This window comes from Lethenteron reissneri, chromosome 26 (genome assembly GCF_015708825.2).
Source record: "Lethenteron reissneri isolate LAM-NWPU_2019-01 chromosome 26, ASM1570882v1, whole genome shotgun sequence".
Lineage (NCBI taxonomy): Eukaryota > Metazoa > Chordata > Hyperoartia > Petromyzontiformes > Petromyzontidae > Lethenteron > Lethenteron reissneri.
The window spans coordinates 6,275,611-6,295,469 of NC_083804.1; the positions used below are offsets into that span (position 1 = coordinate 6,275,611).

A 19,859-nucleotide genomic window follows, 5' to 3' on the forward strand; every position below is an offset into this window, starting at 1 on the left:
TGGTGGTGGTGTTTTTCGAATGCCAATCTCCTTGCCACATCCTAGCAGCCCCCACACCGCTCCCTGCACCTACGACACCCTGCAAGCCACATCCCACCCACCCCACCGTGGTCACCCATCATCGAGCTTGCGACACTAAACGGATTTCGTCACTCACTGTCTCAGTTCGCGGAGGAGGTCGCAAGCCGCCACTCCGCCCCCCCCACCCTTTCAACCACAACAACCCCACGACTTTACCAACCCAGCATGCTGCCCCCTCGATGGTCGTGACAATCCATGCCGCTATTTGCAGGTGCAGCTTTCGCGTCCGGCGTCCTGCCGAGATTGGGGGCCGTCCATAAATGACGTCACGCACCTAAGGGGGGCGGGGGTCAGACATTTGTGACGATGTGTGACGAGAAATGTGACGTCACATCAAAATGCGCAACTTTAAATAAATACAGAATTGTTATAACAACACTAATTGTTGTAACAACACTCCTACAACATCAGAGTGCAGCGCCACATTAAATACGCACTACAATGACAATAGTTCAAAGCGATTTGAAGCATGTTTTATTTTCAAAATGGAAATATGGTTTTGGGTGGGGGGGGGCAGAGCTTTGTGACGTCATATTTGAGGGGGGGGGGGTCTGACTTTTTGTGACGCCGTGTGACGAGGGGGGGGGGTGTCAAAAATCGTCCAAAATCGCGTGACGTCATTTATGGACGGCCCCTTGTGCGCGTGGCGGCGGTGCTGGTAGTAGCAGTAGTCGTGTGATTTGGCCGTAGGCGCGCAGTCGATAGCCCTGCGATGATAATAATAATGCTCGTGGTGAGTTGGCTGCAGCCAATTGTTGGCCACAACAGCTGCAGTGCGGCACGGGGTGGTTGGGGGTGGATCTCTGCTGTGCTTGTGTGTGCGCGCGTGCGCGAGTGAGATTTATATTCGTTACAAACACATTCCTGCCGCTTGATTTGCTCCTCTTTGAATATTAATGATGGAATGACACCTCGGGGAATTGTGCAAATTTCTCATCGGTAGAGAGTTAAACTGCCGGTACATTAAATAATGTATAATGCTCTCACTATTCTCTGGAGTTTATATTTAGACTTTGTAAAAAAAAATAACTACCAAGATACGCTTGTCCGTTTTTCTATTTTCTCTCGCAAACTTTCTCAGATATATGTAGATACTTTTTTGTCAGGTCATTGTTGAATGGTTATTTAAGTGGAGAAGTAATTGGAAAAAAAAATGTGCCACATTTTGTGCCACTTTTTTTTGCACGAGAAATACTGCATTTTTACTTGGTTGGTCATGTCTGTAATTTATAATGGAAATGTTTTTTTGCATATTATTTAGGGCATTGCAGTTAACCACCACATTCAAATTTGTAATACTCAATACGAAATTAGCCATAGAGTATAATGCAGCGGCCCTCTTGAGGCTCATTGCGGTTTTCCTGGGTAAGATAAAATAAATTTACTGAAACATTGCAATTTATACCTGCAAACCTACAGGCAAATAATATTTTCAAACCCTTAAGCCTCGTTAAGTATGATGCTTTGCTTTATATTGCCCCTCTGATTTCAGTATAACGCTGTTGAACAACCAAGGTTATTGGAAAATATAGAAAAGTAAACAGCGATTTAAAAAGCGTGAATATTGAGAACGAATATGCAGAGGTACAACTATTGAGAAATCCATTGAAAACAGAAAAAAACGTTGGAAAAATCAAGACTAAAGAAATCTCGCGGACATAATTGACAACTAATTCCAGTTGACGATAGCAAAAATATTCGGATGCAGCGTAGCGTCCTCTATAGAGGCCAAAGTGATAATGAGCCTGCTGTCAAGTTGCTGAACCCACGGTTGGCAAGAAGACTCCAAGAAGCATCCGACAGACTTGACCTACCCCAGTTAATGCGACAAATGTACTCACATTATCAAAACAGATGTCTGCGTATAAAGCGGCGTCTTTGTGAATGTACGTGCGTTTATGTGTGTCGCCTTGCCTTGCCGGCCGTCAAAGGTGCTTCGCTAACAGCACTTTCCCCAACAGTCTGGTTAAGGCTTTAAGGGGGGGGATCTTTGTCTTTGTGTGTCGCCTTGCAGCGTGCAGACCGAGCTGTACCCGTTGAGCCCGCTGGCAGTGACCAACACGGCCTCACCTGGCCCAGCTGTGTCCACGAGGAGGAGCGACGACGTTTGGCCTTTCCCAGGTCTGTTTATTCATTCCGTCCCAAGAATGTGTGTGAAAAAAATGTTTCTATCGTGTCCCGTGTCGCAGCTGCAGTGAATACGAGAAATGGAAACAAATTGAGTTGGGCAGTTAATTCAAATGACCCCATTCTTTCGCTATTCGACAACAGCGTCCGTGAGGTAAATGCCAATTGTTTACAACGTAATTCTTTACTCTTATAGATTACTGTGCAGTGGTTATGTTTCTGTCTTGCCTGTTTAATATGAGAGGGAATTTTTAAACTAATTTTCGCGCATTAATAATGCATGTTCACTGAGTAATGTTTTTGCGTAACTTGTTTCCATATAAAAAAAACGTTTCACCTAAGGTCATTTCATTTTATTTCCCAATTGTGTTGCTGGCATCTGCTGTAGCCAAGCAAAATGCTATCCCCATCACCAGAAACTGTAAATCGACAGCGGCGCACGACCCTGCGTGACAGGAAACAGCACTGGAACGGGACCTCTGCAGTGCGGCTTTCCCTCGTGCCGAATCGAGGGCGCATTCCAGTTTCAGGGCACGCTTTCGTGCGTCCGCTTGCTGACAGGGGTGTTGTTCACGCGTTAGTTATTTTGATCGGTGCCAACGGTAACATAAGCGCTTGGCGCACCGGTTTGAAACAATGATACGCAAAAACGTGCGAAAAGTAACGCAGCGTCTGTGCACGTGCGGGAAAAAAACCGTCAGCGTTTCCCGAAGAGGTGCATTGTGGGCCTCTTGGCTTAGGTCATCGTCAAAATACATTTGAGCACATATGACCGACTCATAGGCAGAAGTGATAAAGCGATAGACAACTCTGGACTGGTTTCATTATGATTATAACCTATCGGCACGGTGCAGGTTCCGATGTTTGCCACGCTGCGCTAAAAACGCGGTAACCCGAGTTTGATTCCCGGCCACAGCGGATATTAGTTGGCGAGCGATATCCTTACTGTTCCTCGGCTCTGCCTTCATAAACCTGCACAGACCAGAGCGGTGAGGTATGGTCAAACAGCCATCGTGACTGACCCAGCAGGGGGGGGGGGGGGGGCGGGAGGCCTTCATCCAGGAATGGATTGATAAAGGATCGAGGACTAAATTGTTTACACAAATCTTCTTGGTTCTTTCGGTAAAGTCACATAGAATGGAAATAATAAAATAATAAAAATAAAACATCCTTAAATTATTCTCACGACGTTTCGGCCACAACGCAAGCAGCCGTCCTCAGGTGAAGAACAGGTCTGTCAGAAAGACAGCGTCTTAAATCGAAATGTTTACACAAAACCTGAAAGTTGAACTCTTGAGGTGCTGGTGCAAAATTCAGGACTCTCGGTTGACTTGGTGCTCCGCGTGGGATCCAGTCCGGGTCTTGCAGTGCACCTGCGTCTGGAATGCCCGAGTGGAATGTGCATTGGGGTGTGCGGCTTTCAGTGATGAAATGAGCTGAATTGAATGCACCTGTTAGGGAGAATTCTGGGAAACCTCGGATGCCAGTGACCGACTGCCTCTTTCTCTCCATATTAAATAAATAATGGCCTAGTTCCTATGCAGTCTCTTGTAAATATGCGGTCGCATTTCCACGCTGTATACAATTTCAAATTGTATTCCATTGCACCAGAGCTCACCTACGCCTCAATTTCTTAAATGCTTTTATTGTTTAAATCTGTTTAATGTTACTCTTGTTAAAATACTATGTCCTGGTTAAGGTCATTTAGTGATGTGTGTGTGCAAGCAGAGTGGTAGTTTAGCAGGTTAGCATGCTACGCTTCGAACGCAGGTGACCCTGAGTTCGATTCTTGCTCATGGACAACACCAGTGACGATTATCTGAAACGGTCATGGGCCTCTCCTAAGTCAACTTAATGAGCCTGATGCGGTGTGTAAAACATCGCCACTGGGGAAACAAAGGCGGCCGGGCGTTGTGTTGGCCACTCATCTCCTCATGTGCCACGCCAGCCTTCATAGGCACTTGCCCCCACAGTCTGTTAAGGCTATACGGGGGATGTTTGTCTTTTATTTTTGTGTATAGCATTAAGGCTGCAATAAGTATATTGACATAAATGGCAGGGTACATAGAGTTAATAGCAGATGTATCAATGAGGATCTCTTTTGTTTGCTTCATGTGTACCCTTACTCTGCCTACTCCGTGCCTAGCTTTCTTATTTAACCTCGATGAAGACCTCCTCTTGCTGTGTTTAGACCATACTTCACCAAGCTGGTCAATGCAGTGCGTGTTGGTGAAGAAGAGAGGGTTGTGGGGGGGTGGGGAGGGCACCGGTCCGGGCCTGGTTTAGATGTCACTCACTCCCCCAATGTTCATCGCGTGGCTCGGTATAGAATGCAGGTCGCCAGGTTCACAGCGCAGCAAGCTGCGCCGCTGCTCCCCTTCCGCTGTTCGTCTTTAAAACTGCACGAAACAACGGAAGCTAAAATGCTCGCAAGGAACGACTGTCGTGTTTGGTTGTGAAAGGAGTTCTTGGCGCCAAACCAAATGGATCGTGTGTCCGCGCGCGCGCACGCGCACGTGTGTGTGTGAAGTATGAGTTTCATTCGGCCGAAAGCGTCGGGCAGGGCGATGTCTGAGCATGAATGTTAAGCACTCGCAGGGCGGACCTGGAAGTCTGGTGTGTAGCCGATGCCGATGTTTGAGATAAGCCTTTAATGGCGTGCGTTTGAACGTTTAGCGCGTTCTAGTTTACAAATATCATCCACGTGTGGAGGCTTTGGCGGTCGTGTCGATGGAGTTTTCGGGTCGCAGCGCGCGCGCGCGCTCTTCTCGACGCGATGTCCGTCATTTCCCTCTGAACGCAGGGAGCTTCTTCTCGGAATGTCGGACGTTGTTCCGGACAACACGCGGCACAACCCGAAACACTCCTCAGAGCCATATATCTTTAGATTTTTTCTTCTCTTATATGTTTCTCGTTTTAAGCAGTGTTATTCTTTTAAATGTCAAGTCAAAAGTATTTTTTCCTCTGTTAATTTGTAAATGAATATATTTTTATTTAATAATAATAATTGAATGAATGTTCTTGTTACGAAATGGTATTTTAATTGTATAAAAAAATATAATAATTCAACATTTGGCCGAAAATGCCTTAATATGTAGAGGATCGCAAAGCTTGGGCATTTATTGGTAGCACCGGATTACCACCTGGCTACTGCCTTCCAGTTTTTTTGTGGTTCCTCAGTGATTGTCAGATGCAATTTGCATGAACGATAATGCCTTACATAAAACTAAACATTATATATTTTTGTTTGACGGTTTATGCTCGTTTTATACTTTATAATTCAGTGCATTCTTTTTACATATGTGGGGGGAGTAATAAAAAAAAGAAAGTCTGATTAATATACACACATGTAAATGTACTTCAAGCAATTATTATGATCAAGCCATCCAGGAGAATACCATTCACCTCCAAGGAATCCATGCGCCGGAGGGGCAGCAGCAGAGGTCACAACCGGGTACCCGATACCCGTACCCTACCCGATACCCGGCTACCCGTACCCGGCCGGGTACGGGTACGGGTACCCGTTTGCGACCCTGGTGCGGCCGGGTACGGGTAGATTGTGAGTCACTGGTGAGTAACCGTTTGTCACTCATTTCCCAACGTCTTGTCTCTTCTCATAATTCAAGTTCCTAGAATCAACCCACCCGCGCCTGCAACATGGCTTCATCCCAGAGGTCGCAATCAGGTACCCGATACCCGTACCCTACCCGTACCCGGCCGGGTACATACCCGGCCGGGTACGGGTAGGGTACGGGTACGGCCGGGTACGGGTACCCGTTTGCGACCCTGGTGCGGCCGGGTACGGGTAAGGAATCAAAACCCGTTTGCGATCTCTGGGCAGCAGTGGCCCAGTTGTGCACTGTGAACCCGGACGATTCCCCGGCTGCGCCCAACGTCAGTGGAAGGGTGGGGTCTGAACCCGTTCATGGGCCCCTCTTTTCAACAACCTACACCAACAAGCGTGGTGAAGTGTGGTCAAACAATTCCGCATGACTGAAATGGCATGGGTGGAGACCTTCCCCCTGTAGCGGTGATACAAAAGGGCAGTTTATTTTTTGATTTGCATGAAAGCGGATACTTTGTAGATTTGGGGATAATAATGAATCGCAAACAACTGTGGCAGGTGTGGGCAGTTGATCCTTCGGCAACAGATAACAGTGGTATGAATGCTTACGGATTCCAAGCACCCGCTGTAGGCAAAAAGGAAATCACGGGATCGTACTGTTTTTTGTTAAACGAGATTTATTTACTCTGTACAGCCTGGAATTCCGCCAATTATGTCAACTGGAAAGTGCACAGTTACACACGCCGCGCTGTGATACAGCACAATCGGCCTGGAAGTTGTTGGCCTGATGAAAGGGGCTGCAGCCTCTGGAGTAGCGTGTCTCCTTCATTATGCAGCAGCACAGACGCTGGCAGCTGTCCTGCCCGGCTGCTGAGTGCATGGAACTCCTTTTTTGCTGGCAGCTCTTCTGCCCAGCAACTCCAGCCACGCGCGCAGCAGACTGTTGGCAGATGGCCGCTTCCTGGGTCTTTGCTCGACAGTGGAAATCTGCTTGTTCGCTGTGGTAGGTGGCTGCCTAGTTTATTATTAGCTCCGCTGACATTCACTACCTTGTGGTTTGCGTTTGGCCATTTCTGCGTCGTTATTATTCTGCCGTGGTTGTAATGGGTTAGGACCAATACCTCCGGCGAGCACGGTTGGCTACGTGAGGCGCGAAAGAAGTTCAACGTACATACAGGACACTGGACTGTTGCCGGTTCGATCTCCCGGCGTTTCAGTTGAAACAATGGCGCAAGTTTCTAAAATACCCCCCCCCCCTCCGCCTATATCCACCCAGCGGTATAAATGGGTGCATCAAGACGTCTGTCCAGCGTGGAAAAATAGGTCAAGTTAGCCTGCAGAGGGACCGCTCGAGTGTTCACTCTGTTGTCCGCCAGCGGTGGCGTGTGAGAAAGTTATCGCAGGGCTGCATCCTGAACTGTACCTAATTTTATTGTTATTTTCCAAAGGCAAGCGGAGGCAAGTCCTCCCGCTCCCATCTTTCTTTCTGCCCCCGACTGTTTGCCCTCTTTGCCCGCCTTGCCAGTCGCCCGGGCTACACTCGCTTCATTATGCCATCTCTCTGGAGTACATCCGTTGACGTGTTTTTTTCGGGGATGGTTCTACTCTACTGTTATGTGGCCAGGATTATTACCCTGTGTGCCACAAGGGCAGGAGGTCAACATGGCACTGTTTCCCAAACGGCTGCCCTCTTAGGGAGAGGGTCTGTGGGATTGGGGGGGGGGTTCGTCGGCTGTGCTGAAACTCTGTACGGCTTCTTGGCCGTGAACCAGACTGTGTAGCGAATTCATCTCCGCATTGCAGTGGCAGATCATTACCCCCATGAGTTGGAACGTCAAGTGGAATCGGCATTTAATCCCAGGATTAATGACAACGGCAGCAATTACGTATGCACTATCGGTCATTAAATAATTGTTTTCAATAATTGGTTTACGGATATGTGATCGGTCGGATTAATATCGTGGGTATGGTTAATCCTCCATCCTAACTGTGTTGTTGTTTTTGCCACCCTTAACCTAACATTAATTGTCCATTAAATTTTATGTAAAATATAAAAAAACAGATTCACAAGAGTCATTTGAATTTTTATTTATTTATAATACATTTCAATTGCATTTGCTTAATTATGTAATTCCTGGATACACACATGCCATAAGATTTAAATATGCATGTTTTGTCGTTCTATTTGTGAATGTGATGGTAACAGTGACATGCTACATAAATAGATAGTGACATTGACATTCTACAATGTGAGCAATTGTTTTAATAATGATACAATTCTGGCCAAGACATCAGAAAATTTTTATTCAATGTCCAACTCCACCGGTGATGACGGCGAGGCTCATTACCTGATGCTACCGCTGGAAAATGAAGACAAAGGCGGTCACAGCATCGCACGCTTTCAGATGCGCTTCTACGTCTGTCTAAAAAGCTCTTCCATGCGATATTCGGAAGCCACTGGAATTATGCGCTTTTAAATCGAGATTGAAAACTCATTTCTTTAGAACTGCTGTTTGTGTTGAATTTGTTGTCCTTCCCATGCACCTCCGATTAGCACGGTTGGCTACGTTTGGTGCGAAATAATTTCAATGTACATACATAAACCCCCAGCTTTGATGAGCAGAAGTGGAATTGGCCAGAGATTATCATGCCTGTTGGGTGGGATGTCAGTGGCGGTGGTGGGAACTTTTGGTGTCATGCGAGTTGCATTCATAGGCCGCCTTTCACCCCAAAGTGTAATTCATCCCATGCATTCCAGCTCGTGAGTTAATTGTGAAGAGTCAACCCAGGCAAGGTTACTGTATAAATGACGTGAATTTCCGCAGCACGGTTCAGTGCAACGGGAATATGCGGCGTGGCCCTCGTCCCTTGAATGCGTGGCGAGCCTGATATTCCCCTGGACGTTTAACTTTTCGTCTCTGCCCGTTGCAAAACGTGTGAGCGTATACAGTAGACCACATTCATTTTCATATTGCACTTACACACAATTTTTTTTTTATTCTGAATGCGGCGGTTGTTTTGTTGTTAAAATCGCTAGCTGTTAATTATTAAAGTGACAGTTTGTGTCGTAATGAAGAACGGCGTTTACAGGCAGAACAGTTCAGCTAAACCAAGTGAATTTGGAATAATTCAACGACGTACAAGTTTGAGTGCCATGTTTATTATTTGCAGGTCTTGTTGTTTGAGAGGTTACATCCACACATTAGCCTGAATAACTGTCATTGTGTGCATCGAAATGAATAATATTAGTAGTGCTTTGGGGGAAGTCAATATCATTATTAATCTTCAGGAAAACACCCGTTCCCATCCATGCGAACGTGAACATTAATAACCACTGTATTATTATGGGATCCTTCCAGCTCTTGAAAGACTGCTCATGCCAATCCATGTGATCTGTAATGTTAGTCGCAAGTCACCGTGTCTCCCCAGGCTCGGATGAGTTGTGGGTGGTGCTAAACTCTTCATTGGTGGCCCTGAGTCAGTTGTTGAAATTCCACAATTAGTACGGTTGGTGGGGCGGGGGCCAGTCTCCTGAAGACTTATTTTGACTTCCTACATTTTATTGACCCCAGAGGGACTGTGTGCCGAGTTGACGCCCGACCAGGAATTGAACTACCCAACCTTAGAATGTAAGCCCAGTGCTCTGTCCACAGTGGCTACCCTCTGCTCGATACAGTCATAATATTTTTTTTGGATTAAAACCGCAGGTTGCCAGAAGCTTTTCGCACAATTCCACATTGAGAGCGCTGCGTCGTCAGAAATGCTAAATGTGTTTTTGTTTGAGCAGCACCTGTTGTTTCTGGCTGATGAGTCGTACAAAAAGATGCTTGGATGATAGGCCTTGCTTAATCTTTACACGCACGCCCTAGCTGGAATACACTCGTGGGTTTGTGTGTGCGAGTGGCGTGCATGGTAAGGAGCGGTGGCGGAGCTGTTAGCACGCTAAACCCGGTGAGCCGAGTTTGATTCCCGGTCGTGGCTAACATAATCATGATTATGAGAATTGCAGAGTTGATACGGACCGTTGAATCCAAACTGACGTGTATCCGTCGGACAACAGCGGGAACTGTAGGCCGTGTCCAGTCCACATCTAAAATCGGTGGTGAATCATCTAACCGGTCCTTGGGCCTTCTCCCCCTTGGGTCGACTTAAAAGAGCACTTTGATCGGTAAACATCAGTGTTGGAAAGTCGAAGGTGGCTGGGTGTGGTGCTGGCCACCCACCCACTCGAACGTCGTGCCGGCCTTCATAGTTGCTCAATAACATCACTTGCCCCAATATATTTTGCAAGAGGCCATAGAGGGGAGCAGTCTAGTTTTTGGTGTGCATGCAGGGCATGGGATACAACGTAGATTATTTTTCTGCAAACTCAACACTCTTCGGCTTTCGCGACCAACATTATTTGTAAATAATTGGCACGTTGTTAAAGTCAGAAACCTTACTGGCTGTGTCGGGTTACGACACATTTAAACTTACGCGATCAAACTCAAAAAACTTTATTATGAAACTCAACACGCTGAACATTTGTGCCTTTTGGGCCTAAATAAACGACAACTCTCTTTTTTTAATAATCAAGCAAACAACATGCACCGCTACATTCATCTGGGACGACAGTGCAATTGTGTTATTGTTTCAAAGCTCAACTGAGTGCACGTGTCTTCACATCGCGAACTTGGCTCGTGCAGGCGAGTGCGCGTGTGCCTGACCCCACGTTCTCGCGCGCGCGTGCGCCCTTACACTCCGCCACACTCCGCTTGTGCCGCGCTGCACCGGGACGGTGATGGCAGCCGACCGTCACCTGCTTGGATCGTGCGAGCGCGTGCGCGTTCTGATCTCTTGCATGTGTGTTCCAGCTGTGGATGTACCGCAGGTCACACTCAACACTAAAATAACACTGCTAGCATAAAAAAAAAACCTGTAGCAGGGGCATTTTAAACCAGCTGCCATCGGTCACAAGGCCCACTTCAATCCACACGCTTTTGTACGTGCCGGCTTTGATTAAATATCACGGCTCGTATTTCATAACGTCCTCATTTATAGTAAGATTTTTTTTCAATAACTTAAAGCCTTTATTCTTGTGCATATGCAGTTCTTTTGTCAAACCACCGCAATGTTCTGTGGTGTTTAGTCTCCTCGCTATTCCATACCACTTCCATCCAGGCCCAAACTCGGCTTGGTTTCCGAGATCTGATGAGATGCGGGTACATTTCACGTGATTTGCTCATGGGCCCTGCATTCTTATTTTCATATTCTGTACACTTCTGACTAATTGCAGTATCCCCTGTGCATATCTCTTGAAAGGACATCGTGATTGGAGTTAAAATATTTCTTGTGACCATAAGATCGGTCGTCCCATCGTGCCCTGCATGTCACGCGACATCACTACATGGCGTGTATCATCCACACAGCCTTGTTTTAGACCACCAGCACGAAAGAGTCAAGATTGTGGCCAGCAAGACAATGACACAGCTGCATCGTTGGTTTCACCATTGTTAGGAATCATCAGTACAGTTTCGCCATCATTTCTATATGTAGACAAACCTTCCCTGATCACTGTGGGGACAGTTTGGCACAGCCCAAGTGTGGTTATGGGCTTGCCACTGTTCATCAGCTGGTATTGATTTAGATAAAGCTTTACTTGCTGACCAGCGCTCATTGGGGAATGAACACGATTATGCTGTCTGCGAAGCCCACGACCTATTGCATTTCGGCGCGAATACGCGAAACAAAGGCACGTTCAGCCATTGCATATCAATATATATTTCTTGGCGTTCTCGAGGTTGGCAACACATTAGTTTGCGAACAACGTCTGAGGATCGCTACGCTGCCCACCAACAACGGCAGACGAATGCTCGTGTGTATTTTTAAACGTTCGCTCATTCCGGCGTGCGCGGCCGCCGCTGCCGCCGCGGCTTTACGACGGCCGGCGCTGGTGTCGTGGGGCGAGAGTGATAGGGCTGCCCAGCTGCCGTGGCATGCGTAAAAGTGATTCCCGGCGAGCCGAGGGTGGCCTTTGCGCGACACCCATTGTACAGTTACCCCAAAAAATTCCGCGTGGGAAGAAAACAAATTTCGCGGGAGCCCTTGAACGGCGTGGATAATTTTTGGTACGCGCGGGAGAATTGTAACATCTAGAACGCTGTCGAAGCTGTTTTACTCTCGATAGCCGCGTGCGATTTTTTTAAAAGAAAAAAAGTGTAAATCGTCGCCAAAAAATTAAGAAGGAAAGTATAGTTACTGAATACTTACAGTGAATTCATATGTGCGGTAAATATTTAATGTGTAGCGGCTGGCTTATTTTGGTCCCACTCTTCCTCATGCAGAGATATTGAGATGCTACAGCGTGTGTCCCGTCAGTCTCGTGTGTGCGTGTTCCCTCACGTGCGTGGAGAGTGGTGGCACAGTGGCCAGAGAGCCGAGTTTGTATCCCGCTCATGACCAATAACTGCGGTGGATATTTGAACCTGGCGCTGTGCTTCGCCGACGTCGACTCAGCCTGAAATGAGTACTTAGCGCTTTGTGTAAACATCAGCGCTGGCGAGAGAAAGGCGGCCGGGCGTGTTGTTGGCCACCCACCCTCTTGTGTTGCCATATGGTGGTGCTTGCTCACAGCACATGTCCGAATGGTCTGTTTTAAGCTCTATGGGGGAATCGTAGTTTTGCGGTGCGTGTGTGTGTGTGTAAATGCACAGCTAACCCAGCACAGTCCGCACGCGAGAAGCTACGAGTCGGGAGATGAGTGCCGTTACCTCCTTCATACTGATTCTCGTCCGTGGAACTTTTCTATTTAATTGATATTTTTGGAGCTCGGAATGAGATATTGATAAATGGATTTTTTTAACGTCAATCGAGCGTGGGTGGTTCTCATCTCTTCTGGTCACCCACGAGTTACACAAAGGTGTGACTCACTTTCTTCACCTCAGAAAGATTGGCGAAGTCGATGTTTGACCTGGATTTGAACTCATGCCTTTCCAAGTATAGGTAGTATGCACCAACCACAGTGCCATTCAGACGAATGCATCAATTACGTACAGCTCTGTGTGAGTTCACTGCTGGATGAGGGCCTCCCCCGACCGAGGTTGCGGTTCAAAGGGTTTGACTATACTTCACTGTGCCGGTCACTGGAGGTTGGTGAAATTGGCATAGAAATTGAAGTATGTAAATATGTTACAGCAATGGATTTTGCTCTACTGCCAGATGAATAGATTCACTTCATTTCATTTGGTAAGATTCCCATTTCGATTTTAATATTATTGGCAAATGAAATGTATTGTCGCACCAGTAGAATAGGCTTAGACCCATATTGGTTTTGTAAGCTTTTAATTACGTTAGGAAGAGATCCTTACCTTCCTGTATGTATCCAGTAATATGCTGGCTACTTGTTTCCCTCAATCTTTGCATCTATTCCAAAACAATTTCCATGTACTGCAAAATTTTTTTTTTTCTAAATAAAATCCAACGGTCGGAAATCTTAATTTTAAACCAAAACTGGCAAAAATAAGCAACAATAATACAGTCGCATGGAGTGTGCTGTACGTCTCTATGTTGAACTCCTTTCGCACCGAACGTAAACGCGCGTATGCCGCCTGTGACGTTAGCTGAGGGCCATTTGCACAATGCTGCTGTCAGTGTGTGTGAGAGAGAGAGAGGCCGTTTGGGTTCGGAGCCAATGCCAACAGTGCGTACACGTGCCCCCTGTGCCCATGGAGCAGAGGTCGCAACCGGGTACCCGATACCCGTACCCTACCCGATACCCGGCTACCCGTACCCGGCCGGGTACGGGTACCCGTTTGCAACCCTGGTGCGGCCGGGTACGGGTAGGCCGTGAGTCACTGGTGAGTAACCGTTTGTCACTCATTTCGGGTAGGGTACGGGTAGGGAACGGGTACCCGTACCCATTTGCGACCCTGGTGCGGCCGGGTACGGGTACGGGTAAGGAATCAAAACCCGTTTGCGACCTCTGCCATGGAGCGAGCGATGTTCGCTCCCCCGCTTGACGGCTACCGTCGCGCCAGAACTGCGTCCTGCCACTGCTGCGTCCCCCATCACCCCTCCTCGTTCAATACCGCTCTGAGCGGCGTTATTGACCACGCATGGAGACGCCGCGGTAATTTATCGCTGCCGGCGCAATGCAATCCAACACCCCGACAGTAGACTTTGCCTAAAAAAAAAGTGCGTGTGACGGGAGTTTTATCTGCTCAGCCGGCTGACTTGCTCTTGGCCTGCGTAACGACAGTGCGTTCTCTCTTGTACCGTCCGCGAACCGCTCGCGATGAGACTACGCGCGAGCCTTTTTGTTGGATCGCCGAGGTTTATTCCCACATTCGTTCGCCCGCAGAACTTATGGGTAGCCTCTTGTTAATGATACTAAGTGTGGTATACATCAGAGGTCGCAAACGGGTTTTGATTCCTTACCCGTACCCGTACCCGGCCGCACCAGGGTCGCAAACGGGTACCCGTACCCTACCCGTACCCGGCCGGGTACGGGTAGGGTACGGGTATCGGGTACCCGATTGCGACCTCTGGGATGAAGCCATGTTGCAGCCGCGGGTGGGTTGATTCTAGGAACTTGAATTGTGAGAAGAGACAAGACGTTGGGAAATGAGTGACAAACAGTTACTCGCCAGTGACTCACTGTCTACCCGTACCCGTATCCGGCCGCACCAGGGTCACAAACGGGTACCCGTACCCGTACCCAGCCGGGTACGGGTAGCCAGGTATCGGGTAGGGTACGGGTATCGGGTACCCGATTGCGACCTCTGGTATACATGTGTGCGTGTGTCTGTGTGCCGTCGAGGAGCCACACAATTCACCTGTTGGCCCTCGTCACTCAGATCCTCAAAGCGCCTCGTGAGTTGTTTGTGGTAGAATTTGTGAAAGTACAGTGTGTTACGCTCTCGTAATGAACTCTGAGTAGGCCGTTACTTGGTTGGAATGTTAACGTTGACTGTATCGGCTTCACGCTATTTGTTGACCTCCCCCAGTAGTGGCGGTTCAAATGACAACTACCGCAAAACTGAAGCTTCAGCTAAAGGTTTGGTGGAAAAAAAAATAGGAAAAGAAGCGAAGAAATTCGCAATCTCTAGCAGCAGCAGCAGGCATGATCGAGATTCGTAAAAATGTGTCGGAAAACGCTCCTCCACTCGACATGGCCAATTTATAAAAGTCACGTGCAATCAAACGTGCCAAGTTTATGACTGCTTCAGCAGTGCCACCCGTGTGTGTGGTTGTTGTTGTTGTTGGAGAGTAATCTCGCAACATTTAAATGAGTACGGACGTTTCACTGGAGATTACATCCAGCATCTTCAGGTTGTTAACGGCAGCTCGGATCTCACGTGGCCTTCGTACAAAATTAGCCACGGTCAATCTGATGCCAAGTAAAGGCCCTCTCCCATTCGTCACCATCCCTCTCGGTCCCATAATGTAACAATCCATCCAGCACCCGCGCACAAGCCGATTTCATCGCTCCATCTCCATGGTTGTTTGCGATTCTTTTTTTGGTGTGTGAAATGAAATATTGCAGCAAACGGCTACATAGAAGTGGACATTGGACACACTGGTGTAATGCATATTTGAAATGCTTTAAATCCCTTTCCAAATATTTTTCCACCCCGGGGGAGATGAAATCATACAATTGTGTCAGTGTGCATTGCTCGTGTTTGCGTGCACATGTGTTGCTGGAGGTTGGCACAGAACTGGAAAAATTGGTTCCATCCTGATGCTTACTGTCGAACGTGCTTTGCTTGTGCCGACGGCCCCCGCGGTTTATCGGAGAGCTCACATTACTGCCCATCATCATCATTGGGAAGGGGGGAAATTATTACCATAACCAGCCATTATGAAATTTAAATAAATATTCAAAATTGTTGCTGCACCAGCCTACTTCCAGAATTATGCATCTGTGAGTTGTCTGTGACCGAAACTGCACTGGGTTTCTCCCGATTTCATCAGATCTCCAAAGCCCGAAGCAGGATTTTCTGAAGCTGGTTACAAGCTGCCATGGGGCCACGGTGTCAGCAGAGGGTAGTGCAGCAGAATCCATTGCTGCGTTGTGCTCTGCTTCAACGGCCGTGCTCCCCGTGTTCACTGTCTTGCGCTAACTAGCGCGGTGAAGTATGGTCAATAACCCCCTAGACTCGCACAGTGTGTGGGGATGCCTCTCATCTAAGGAGCTGTACGTACACATGTATCTATGCTTTCGTGTGTGTCACCAGTATCTAAAATGTCTTCCTGCGCGCATTTTGTTTTGCACATTATTAATACCTTATTGGCTAACAAGTGACGACATCACATGTATCTCTTTATTTAAGATCAAAACAGGAAGATTGATCCACAACTCTGGCTTGTCGTCTGATGAGGCTGGTTGTAATTACCGGCGAAACGTCGTACTCCAATTGTAAATGTTGTGGGTTTACTCTCCAACACATCGGTGTGCTGCACTAGTAACGAATTGGCTTATTTTTCATAATCAACGATTTTTGGGTTTAGATCGCGTTTATTTATAAATGTGTCGTAACCCTCCACCACCCGACACGGCCAATCAGTAAAAAATGTGTCAATTTGTGAATGTTGTTGCTTCAACACACCGGTGGGCTAAAGCAGTGAACTATTTGTCTTTGTCAACGTGACACATTTTTTACTGATTGGCCGTGTCGGGTGGTGGAGGGTTACGACACATTTATAAATAAACGCGATCTAAACCCAAAAATCGTTGATTATGAATAACATTGGTCGCGAAAGCCTACGTGTTAAATTGGCTTATTTTGTTTACGTGACAACTCTTACTAATTGGCTGTCAGGTGGTGGCGAGTTTAACGACACACTTATATTTACGTGATCTTCAAACGCTTATGACCGATATCTTTTAATGTCACCGCTACCAACATTTGAATTGTTTTATCCCAACGGTGTCCTACAAGCAGGCCACGTGTGGTTTCAGTTATTACCGCTCTGGCGGCTTGAACCACAGTTTAACCGTGGCAACAACTCTGGCCTCGGGTCGAGTGTGTCATCCTTTTGTATGCACGCGTGTGCGGCGTTTGCGTGTGCGCACGCATTTATTTGCGTGCGCAACAGTAAGCGGCACCGCGCTACAAACCCGGCGACCCGACTTTCAGTCTCTCTCCAGGCCAACGTCGGTGACGAATATGAAATACACAAGTTCCGTGACTATCTCGTGACCTCCGTGCCAAAACCCGTGGCGGTTAATCGTGGGTGCGCATTTTCAGCAGCCTCTGCTCGGTGCGCGGGCAAGCGGCCATATAACAGCGGCGCTGTGTATCGATTGCCAGCAGGTTTTAGCGCAATTCCACATTGAGAGCGCCGCGTCTTCCAGAAATGCACAACGTGTTTTTGGGTTGTTTGAGCAGCACCTGTTTTTTTCTGGCGGATGCATCGTATAAGCAAGATGCTTGGACGGTCACTCGGCCATTGGCGGTCGCACGGTTGTTTGTCAACGGTGCGCCTTGCCTCATCTTTGCAGGCGCGCCACGCCAGGAGTACACTTGTGTGTTTGTGCGTCCGAGTGGTGTGCGTGGTGGGGATCTTTGGTGGAGTCTGTAAGCGCACTTGGCTACGAATCCGGAGAGTTCGATTGCCCGCCACGGCTAACGTCAGTCGAGAGTCATCTAAACCTATCGTGGGCCTCCCTCTAGGTCAAATAAACCTTAAATGTTTTTTTAAACATCTGCACTGGGGAGACAAAGGTGGTCGGTTGTGGCACGAGCCACACCTCCAGCTCGCGCTTGGGTCTTAATCGGCGCTCACTAACAGCACTTGCCCCAGCCGTCTGTAACGTTATATGGGGGATCTTTGCCGTTGTGTATGCGTGTTAGTTCTGAATGCTTTCACGCATTTTCACGAGAGCCCATCGAACACAGAGGTGCTTTTACTCCGTTGCTTTGTCAGGCAGACTCGAATCCATTGGGTCTCACTTAAACTGTTTAAGAATTAACTTCTTCTGTGCGTTGCTACAACGATAGCCAGTGATTCAATACTCAACTCTGCTTTGAGTGATTCCATGAAGGCTGTTTCTGATGGGTGGTTTCTAACACTGACCTTATTATGCAAGAGTCGAAATTATTTGCAGTAACCGCTCTGCAAAACAGTCCGAACTGAAGCTCATGCTGCTTGTTTTCCTCCTTTCGGTTGCTTTCCAGACTTTGTAAAATTCCGACTTTACGCCTAAAAAGCCACAGTTGAGCAGGATTGAGCGCGAGGAGACAAGATATCTTACCCGTCGGCGTCCTGCGTGGCTAGTTTGTTTCAAATGAACGTCTCTTTGCCCCAACACCGCCCTACTATTTCCTCGCCCTGCCGCGCGCCGTGAATGCTGATGAGGCTCCGTGCTGCACGAAAGACGACGTGATTTAATTATCGGCGAGCGGCTTGAAAACAACAACATCAACAACGAAAAATGGTGGGAGGGGGGCCAGCAAATCCTCCTTCCCGCGCCCCCCCCCCCCCCCGAAGTGAATGGCGTGACACTGGCACTCCGCCCCCCCCGCCCCCAGACCCCCCCAGGAGGGGATGGAGAGCGTGGACGGGGGGGCCCCCCTTCCCCTTCTAATCAGAGTTTATAGCAGATCTGTTGCTGGTTGAGTTGGCATGCCTTGGGAGGTCGTGCCGAAAGCTGGCATCTGCTTTGTTAATGAGGCAATTAGGGAATTAGGATTGTAATTTCTGAGCATTCGATTTTGCCGGACTTGCCAACGAAGCTGAAGGGAAGGGGTGGGGGCGCGGTGGAGCTGCCAGTAAACTGAGAGAGAAAGAAAAAGGTTCGAGCAAAGTGTGTGTCCACGCTTTGCGAAGTAAAATAACAGTGATGGGTTTTCCGAAAGCCGTTTGCTATTGTTTGGAGGTGGCTTTCGAGGTGGTGCTTTTAATTCTAGGATTGCCGCTGAAGACTTTGCAAGTCAAAAACGATAACGAAGGGGCGCAACTGATATTATTGGCGATAAGTTCTTGGTATTTTGTGCATTTGCATTGGGATAAAGTCAAAAAGTAGAAAAAAATCTGTTCGGCTCATTAAAAACATTTAACGTCGATCAATTGACTCGGTACCATTTTATTGGCTTGGAGCACCAAGGTGCCGCACCAGCTGTTACTTTCTACAAAATGTAACAACGTTCCCGACTTTTATTATAAAGTCGTGTTTTTAAAAGGCTAATTACCAACCTTGTAAAGCTGTCCGCTCTGAAGAATACACAGCCCCGGCGATTTTCCTTCGGTGGTAAACAAATCCCCGGTTGGGTCACTTACAGCGCAGTCGCTTGAACAAAAAAAAACCCCAGCTGCTGCTTTTGTTTACGATTAATGCGCGCGTGTTGCTGCCATCACCCGTCGTCGTCGTCGGGGTGTGGACACGAGACGGGAGGGAATGTTTCGGCAGACCAAAGGTGGCGCGTGCTAAACTCTCCCAAGAGAGAGAGAGAGGAAAAAAATAAACCACCAAAAACCACTGCGCTCTTTCCAATGCAGCAAAAAAAAAATCTCGGCGCTGTATTTACACGTAGAATTTATGGCCCCGGCCGACTGTGACCGTAACTGTAGCAAGTAAAAAAAAATCCTCGCACGCCAGTTCTCCACCACGATGAGGGCAGCCACGCGCGGTCTTGTGAACTTTTGACTCTCCCAAGTACAAAGAGGGGGCGGTGGGGGGCCCACCGTGTAATTCTTTGTTTGAGAGTCGGGTTAGAGAATGCACTCTCGTTCTTGGCACCAATACCTGTAAACTTCCTGCAAAATATTCTTTGAGAAAGCGTCGTTTTGGGTTTCGTTGGGACTTTCGCGCGCGCACGCTTATAACGATGCAGTGAAGCGAGTCATCGTTTCGTGTGCCAGGCTATGGCACCGTGTTACAGTGTTATTGGCTTCAGATGCACACGTGTCATTCATTGCCACTAATTGGTGGCTATGCGCGTGACCTGCAATCCAGCACTGTGGATGCAGCAAGGAGGGTCTGCGAAACTCCCTCCCCGTGGGCGTTGAAGAGGTGCCATACCCCGGCTTGCCAGGAGAAGGCGACACAGCAAAAGTGTGGGCTCCACCTGTTCCGTCCGTGTGGGATTGAGCGTTTCCCCCTTGC

The 19,859-nt window shown here is 47.9% G+C and overlaps 1 protein-coding gene across 1 annotated transcript in view; it reads left to right on the forward strand.

Moving 5' to 3' along the window:
- The window catches only part of LOC133347554 (nuclear receptor coactivator 3-like), a 178,022-nt gene that overhangs the window by 33,190 nt on the left and 124,973 nt on the right, over positions 1-19,859 (forward strand). The window contains 1 exon segment of the mRNA XM_061559918.1: positions 2,096-2,202. Coding sequence (XP_061415902.1) covers positions 2,096-2,202 — 107 coding nt within the window.